The sequence below is a fragment of the Equus quagga genome, unplaced genomic scaffold, assembly GCF_021613505.1.
Source record: "Equus quagga isolate Etosha38 unplaced genomic scaffold, UCLA_HA_Equagga_1.0 146_RagTag, whole genome shotgun sequence".
NCBI classification, from domain to species: Eukaryota; Metazoa; Chordata; class Mammalia; order Perissodactyla; family Equidae; genus Equus; species Equus quagga.
In genome coordinates, this window is record NW_025796728.1 from 1771663 (window position 1) to 1779616 (window position 7954).

At 51.4% G+C, this 7954-nt stretch overlaps 1 protein-coding gene across 2 annotated transcripts; it reads right to left on the reverse strand.

The window, feature by feature from the left end:
- Nucleotides 1-2428: 2428 nt before the first annotated feature.
- LOC124232916 (ras-like protein family member 11B) lies at nucleotides 2429-7294 on the reverse strand. 2 transcript variants are annotated; one of them, XM_046649827.1, is made up of 5 exons: nucleotides 7178-7294; nucleotides 6230-6693; nucleotides 5523-5579; nucleotides 4305-4381; nucleotides 2429-3509 (listed from the first exon to the last, which is right to left on the reverse strand). In XM_046649827.1, exons 2-5 carry the CDS (start codon nucleotides 6369-6371, stop codon nucleotides 3039-3041), a joined length of 747 nt encoding a protein of 248 aa, XP_046505783.1. In that variant the 5' UTR covers nucleotides 6372-6693; nucleotides 7178-7294; the 3' UTR covers nucleotides 2429-3038. The 2 variants fall into 2 exon arrangements, with proteins under 2 accessions (XP_046505783.1, XP_046505782.1); XM_046649826.1 differs by having other exon boundaries at nucleotides 7182-7200.
- Nucleotides 7295-7954: the final 660 nt, after the last annotated feature.

A 7954-nucleotide genomic window follows, 5' to 3' on the forward strand; every position in this document is an offset into this window, starting at 1 on the left:
CCACGTCCCTCCTTCCCCTTACCCAGGTGGCAGAGGAGTGTCCCCTCCCTAGGTGGGAGAGGGCTGTGCCTCAGGGCCATATGGTTGTGGTTCAGAAATTTAAAAGCAAACAGGGATTAAGAGACACTAATGATAAAAGAGATTCGTGAAAGTAATGAAACATGAAGCTAAATTCATGAGAATAGAAGAAAACACGGTGTCTTCTAAAACTATAAATAAGTCAGCCTGAGACAGCACAGCACTGGGACTTGGGTGGTCTCCAGCCGGGACTCGCTCTCTCCCAGAGCGGCCTAGAAGAAATCACTTTATCCCCCAGGATGGACTAGAGCTCTGAGATTCCTCCCGGCCCCAACTTCTAAGGTGAAGTAAGAGAAACTGAGTCCAGCCCAGGGGAAATGTGGGGCAACCATGAGGGGCCAGGTGGTCGGAGGTACGGCTCACAAGGGAGCAGGAGAGGCCTGCAGGCCCTTGAGCAGACGGCAAGGAGCAGGGAAGGCCGCAGTAGGCCCGGAACACACGGACGCCCTGCTCGGCACCTTTATCTTCAATTCCAGAACATGGGTAGGAGACCACTGTTAAGTATATAAAGATTAACCTCTCACTCACTGGACATTGTTCATACAACCACAAAGAATGAAAAATAAAAGCGAGCAGGGCTGGCCCAGTGCATAGTGGTTAGGTTTGTGCACTCTGGTTCAGTGGTCTGGGGTTCGCAGGTTCGGATCCCGGGTGCGGACCATACACTGCTCATCAAGCCATGCTCTGGTGGCATCCCACATACAAAATAGAGGAAGATGGTCATGGATGTTAGCTCAGGGCCAACCTTCCTCACCAAAAAAATAATTAAATAAAAGTGAGCAGAATCTAGTCAGATACCTGTCACTGCCTTTGAATTGAGATGTTTTTAGAAAGTCATATTAGCACCATTTCCCTCCCTGTCCCCAACACACACCCGCTTCTCAGAGGTTGGGTTAGGCTTGAAGTGTAGAACAGTGCCCTGCATAGATGCAGCATTTGGGACGTCACCAGAAGCCCTGTCAAGAGCAGGCAGGAAATTTGCTCTGGGAAAACAGATTTGTAAGTCTAGCGCCACACAGGAGGCCCTTACTAGCTACACATTTTGGCTGCTTCCCTTGGTCCTGCAGCCCCACATATACCGCAGGATCTTCTATATGAAATATTATAAAGGAATAAGAACGTTGAACGTAGAAGACATTGATTCAGGTCCTTTCTGTGACCTGAAGGACGTCACTCACAGCTCAGAGCGTTTTTCTCCCCTGTGAAATGGTAGGATTACCTCTCCCACCCTCCTCACAGGGTTAGCCTTCGGACTGAAGATCAGATGTTTGAAAGCACCAGTCAACTAGAAGGTGTGATTATCTGCCGGTAAAGTTGGTGACTCACTTAGCTTGCGTGAAAGATCTCCCAGGCCCAGATGGAAGTGGACGGGGAGCCTGGCGGTTTTCACACATACCCTTGTGGCAGGAGCTACATGGCAGGGACTCCTGAACAGCCCCAGATCAACGGCTAAGAGCTTCTATGATGAGGATAAAGGGCACTTTTTGAAAGCAGCACACCCAAAGAAGAGGTTTGCCAAATACAGCATGCATGGAGAAGGAGTCACCTTGTGCAGAAGCATGATCTGTAAGGCTTGGCTGAGAAATCTCTTAACAGCACAAAGCTTAGAGCCAGACATTGGTCTTAGGTTTACCTGGAGGATCACGAAGGAAATAAACAGCAGATATGCTACTTTGCATATAAAGCAGCAAATTACAATACTCACAGGATGCAGCCTCTAACGAGATATTTAACTTGCTTGTAAGCCTGTTTCCTCATCTGTAAAACGGGGACAATAACAGAATGCTCCTCACTGGTTTGCTGCGAGACGTAAGAGATAACCCTGGGCAGACACAACGCCTGACTCAACATGCCCGAGAAATGAAATGCTGAGTAACACTTTGTCTGAGGGACAGAAGGCCAACATTTCAATAACGACCAAGTCAGACACCTGCTCTTTTAAAATGAGATTTATTGTACATAAAATAAATTAATTACAGTTTAAGTCAAAGCACGAGTGGCTTTTAAAGTGCATCCATGTAGGGGAATTGGCGGTGGCCCCTGCATCTGTTCACTTGCTGCAAGAGAGTGTTCTCTCGTTTTAGCCACTCACAGCCACCACTCGGCCGGGCCTAGGACGCAACCCGACGTCATTGTGTGAGCCGTTTACAAAAATCACACCAAAATCATTGGACACTTTTTTTTCTGTACCTGATGCAAGAGTTTAAAAAAAATTATACAGTCTCGCAATTACTCAAAGTCTGGGGCTGAAGAGTTGAGTTCTCAACCACCCAACACAGGCCCAATGAAGCCGACTCATCCTGCGTCAGGAGGTAGGGGCACCCTCCCGAGGCCAGGGACCCTTGCAGAGCTCCATCGACACAGCACTCAGCCCATGAACTCCACCTTTTTTTGGGGGGGTGGGGGGAGGGCTAGTATTTTCCTCTTTGTTCTTTAAAAAAAAAACTGGGTATCCTTCAGGTTAGGAAGGCATTCTGTAAGGAATAGTGTTCCAGAGATGCAAATCATACTTGTAAGAGAAAAGCAATTCTTCCTCTTGGGGGGATAAAAAAAGAAAGAAGTGAAAAAAAAAAAAAAAGGAAAGCCTGTGAGAGCTGAATCTGTTCTTTCATTCCCATTGTAAATCACATCAATATATTTGGCAAAACTACAACCGACCATCATTTACAAGGTACTTAAGAACCAAATCCACCGCGATCATGCCCGCTCCCCACTGCAGAGAAAAAGAGTCTATTTCACATATGCAGAGTGTGGCTCGGTGGGCTCCTTCAAGCCTCATCAATTCTGTCCCCCTGCTCAGAACAACGCTTCCTTTTCTGCAGCAGTCCCGTAGGCCCTCCTGGCCCCTCTGCTCCAGCCCCTTCTGGAACCATGAATCACTGGCAGCATTCAACATTCCCGTCCCGGAAGAACCTCAGGCCCTCTTTCCAGGAAGGCCAACCCCCTTGAGCACCCCTGCTTCACACGGAGGTGACAGTCCTCACTTTGGCCGAGAGCGCTTGCTTGAACCTCCTCTTCAGGTCCTGCATGTTGGGCGACTTGGGCCTGGGGATGAGGGAGGTTCTTCGCTTCTCTGGCGTGCTGCTGGGCTGCTGTTTGTGACTCACTTCTTTGCACAGGACGTGGAAAGCGTTGTAGACGTCGTTGTAATTTTCACTGACCGACACTTCATAGAAGGAGCAGCCCAGCATGCTGGCCAGCTGCAGTCCGAGCTGAGGGTCCACCTGCTTGATGTGCAACAGGTCAGCCTTGTTGGCCACGACCACCACAGGCAGCCGGGTGCCCAGGTGTAGCTGCTGGATGTGCTGGTGGAGCTGGCCGATGAGTTCATAGCTCTTGTGGTCAGTGATGGAGAAAACGATCACCACGGCGTCAGCCCAGCGAATGCACCTATTCAGCTGCTCGTTGCAGCTCAAGCCATTCTCGTGGACCTGGAAGACAGGGGTGACGTCAAGGGGAAGGGTGAGTACCAAAAAGAGCCCTGGCTTGGCTGGATAGAGAATTCAAAAGAGCCCTTCACAGTAACGCCAGGTTGCGGGCCATAAACAAGTTATATCCCCACACACTTCAGCTTTCTTGACAATATGTTGATCCAGCTGCACGGAGTTGGAATAAATAACAGTGCAGCTCACCACACTCAAGTGGAAAATTGACCTGCAGAGAACTCCACGCTGAGAGACTTTGTAGTTGCACAAAATGGGAAATTAACTGGCTAGACAGTAAGTCTGGGGAAGTAAAGATAGGAGCTGGAAGCATTTAAACCTGGATAACTGCCCAGTCCAAGAGGGAAAAAACCACACGCACACACCAGCATGGCTCTTTTGTCTGCAGAGAAACTTTCTGCAACATAAAAGTGACTCCAAGTATTTGGAGACTGTCCCTAGATGTTTGATTTTTAATGCCGCGAACACAAATGTAAAACCTGACCTTTTTAACCACAGCCAGGGAAGTCTGCCAATTCCAAGTGTGTTTGGTTTGGTCCTTCCTGCTGGGTGGAATCCTCCTAACAGAAGATTTCTGCCTCTTAGCCAAATCTCCCAAATTAAGCCAGGCTAAGACTGACCAACAGCCAGATACAAGCGAAGGGTCAAACAACACCTAAAAGCCTAGATCTGACTCCCTCGATCTCTCTCCTCCTTCAGCATGAGGTCCTTTGAGAAGAACTGAACAATTCCACCGCCATGCAGGTCCCCACTGACGGAGTCCCACACCTCAGAGCTTCTCACCTGAACACCTGGAGTGTCTTGAACCTGAATAGCCAGGGTTTCACCTTCTATTTGGACTTGTCTGGTATAAAGATTACCTATCAAGGGGGGGAAAAAAAGATTATGTTCATCCTTCTCGTACAACTTTTAAAACACTGTGGGATTTTTTTTTAACTTAGAAAATATAACCTGAACCGATGCACAAAAATAAGCTCTAGTTTATCCTAGTTCATGGGCTTATTTCAGATTTCTTTTTAAACAACTGTATATTTAACCTCGTGTTCATGGATTTATTAAAACCAGGGCAAAGTTTGAAAGTTTTTGGAAACTGATTTGTCTAATTTTAAACTTCCCTATTTAGAGGATTTCCTTGAAGCAAATTTTCTGGGTCAGCATGCGTGGGATTTCTGTCTATTTTATTTTAGCACTTTATTGCTCTTTGACATAAATTTATATTTTAGCTATTAGATATAATGGCCTGATAGGCAAATACTGTTAGTAAATGCATAGATGACATTAGCATTGAAATAAAAATATGACATAATGAGAGCCAGCTCTATATCACAGCAGAAGGCTGCCATGCCTTATCTTGGGATGGTTTATACAGCGCATTTCAAAGAATCCCCTGTAGGTAACTTCATATGGTCTAAGGAATTAAGCAATTAGCTAACAGAGCATAGGTAGAAAGCCCTTAAGCCTTCTCACTGGCTATTCTTAATCATAGGGATTGAAATAGTATCCTCATTTATTCAGGAACTCTCTTCCTAAAATTCTACCATCTCGTTATTTTTGTTTGTTAAGAAAAGAGAACTTTAGGTTTACAACTGCTCTCCTTTGGCCTTTGCTTTAAAAGGTCACCTCTGAAAGGCAGCCAGCAGAGAGGGCAACACATTGGGGGAGGAGCTGGCCATCTTCTTTTTTTTTTTTTATGACTTTTGCAGGAGTGTTTTCAAGGGAGAGGCTCTTGAGTACAAAGGGTGCTTCCAACTGGGGTCCCTATAGTTAAAACATACCAAGGGGAATACTTTCAGGCACTTGATAAAATGATGAATGGGCTTGGAATGGAATGAGGCCAGATGGCAGTTATGGGAAGGAGAGAGCACCGGAGGGGGTGAGCAAAGTTGGAAGTGGCAGGGTCCTGATGCTCAGACTGTCACTCTGGAGCCTGGGAGACTGAAAAATGGGAACAGCGGTCCTTGTGCAAGCTGACAGCATTTTCCTCAAATGCCATTTCCTCACCTGCATTTCGTTCGTAGTCACCAATGAATCGTTTGGTAAGGAACCGGACCACCAGAGCTGCAGGTCGAAAAGATAAAGCAAAGAGGGTGAACCCTGGCACAAGAAGTTTCATCGGTCTCCACCCCACCCCCAGCCTGGAAAACAACTCTCCCAGAGAAAGCCAGCCGGCCACCAAGTAAAATTCCTACCCCGCAGCTCCTTGACCCTTCTTCCAGACACAACGGAGAGGGGGCTAGAAGGCATGGAAGGCACTGTGAATTATGGCTGTGTCCAGCTGGAAAGGTCATTTGGCCCACCCTGCTCCTGTGAGGCGGGCTGAGCCACACCTAAGCCTTCCCGCAGACAAATGTCTTTCCCAACCTTAAAGATCTCCAGGAGGGGCTACGTTCACTAACTCTCCTTTCGATGTGAGGCACTGCCAGAGGCTCCAGAACCCCCAAATTCTAATCCCAGTTGGGCCGGTGGTGCCGGGAGGGTCCCCGGCCGTTCAGGATCCCAGTTTCCCTCATCTGATGAGGGAGAGGGTAGGAAGCGATGATGGCTGAGGTCCCTCCCGAGGGGCAGCGGATCAACCGGAGAGGGTGAGCGGTCCAGCTGCAGCTCGTCTCCCCGCCCCCCAGCGGCTCCTTTATCCGCAACTCCCAGCGGGGGCCGCCCACGTCCAGCCCCGGAGATAAGCGGCTTCTGCCCCGCGCGCGAGGACTCACCGGTCTTGCCCACGCCGCTGGCCCCAACCACGGCGATCTTGACCAGACGGCGGCCCGCCGCCCCCAAGCAGCAATCGGCGGCGGCGGCGCTGCCCGGAGTGGGGTACTCAGCGATGGTACACATGTTCTGAATAAGGCGCATCGCCGCTCCAGCCGGGGCTGCACCGCGCGGGACGGGAGCTGGGGGGCGGGAATAGGCTCGCGCTGCGCAGGAGCGGGCGGGAGGACCGGGCCGGGGCTCCGCGGTGAAAGGCGCAGCGGCGGGCGCGGCGCAGGCTCCGGCGGGCTCAGGCTCGGGGTTGGGACGGCACCCGGCTGCGCGCGCGCCGTTTTCTCCGGTGCCGGCCCCGCCCCCTGCCTCCTGCAGCCAATCCCCAGGCGCCCTGCGCGAGGCCCCGCCTCCGGCGCCACTCTGCGCGCGCCGCGCCCCTGTGGGCGCCGGAGCCAGTGCGGTCCCCCGTGAGCTGCGGGGAAAATGGGGCAGCGGGCTCGAGTGGGGCCATGGGTGGGCCGGAGCCGGCGGCCGGGCAGAGCAGTCGGCCGGGATCCCGCCGCGCGGGCACGAGGCAGATGCTGTGGCTGCGGAGTTGGGGCCGCCTCGGGTTCCAAAAAGCGGGGCTGGGCCTGGGGGCGGGCGTGGGGGAGGCCCGTCCCCTGCCACCCCGCCCCGGTGCGCGCAGCCCGGGCGCCCGAGAGCAGTTCCCGGGCATCTGTCCCCGCCCACTCCCTGCGGCCGACTGACCTGCGGCCGGGTCCCTGCCCACCCTCAGGGAACCTGCCCCGGGAGGCCAGGGCCTCCGGGTGTGAGTGCTCGGGGTCGCCCGTCCTGCTTGGAGCCTGTCTCTTTAATTTGGGGCGTGATTGCACTAACTTGGGTGCATCCGGGGTGGCATCTTGGATTATAGATTTGGCTACAATGGTAATCAGTAACGAAGACCCCATACTCACCCACCGGAAACGGGACATTTGACTTTGGGGCAAAATAGTGTCACCCGTCTTGTTTTAGACCCACGTTCTCTGGCTCTTGGCGGCGGCGCGATGGATCGCTCCTCCTCTGACAAGCTCACGTGAACGCACAGACGGTCGGGTGCAGATGCAGCACACCCAGAGGCAAATCAAGAAGTAATTATAGAACAAGCTTTCTAGCGCCTCACACAGTCACACCTCCTCCAAGAGCTGTGGAATGGAAAGTAAAAGTTACCTCTCTGTCTCCGGATACCCACTGGATTGGGAGGCAGAAACCAGAGTCCGCGCTTTCTCTAATCATAAGGAAGGGCAAGGTTGGTTAAGTGACTTGATGCCAAGGAAGATGTGTGCTTGCTCCCATAAAATCCAAGCTCCGGCCCTAAGTTACATCTCATCAGGGAAAGGCGACTTCCACGGTAGGCTCGGTTCCTCATCCAGGCGACATTCTGTAGCTGAAACTGCGCAATGTCAGCAGACACTCAGGCTGACCTCTCCCCATCCCCCTACCCCACTCCCTACTCTCCTCACCCTTCGAACCTTGGGGGCCCCCAAATGTTCCAGAGGCTTTTATCCTGTGGTCATAGGACAACAAACACTGTGGCTTTGTGTCCACACTCATATTAAAGGTTGAAATGTAAAAATAAAATAAACTAATTCCCTTATCTACATGTGTCAGGCATCCAGTTTAACGGCACCTTCCACCCTCCATCTAATTGACAGGTATTTGACAGAATTTATGATGCTGACCCACTCAGACTC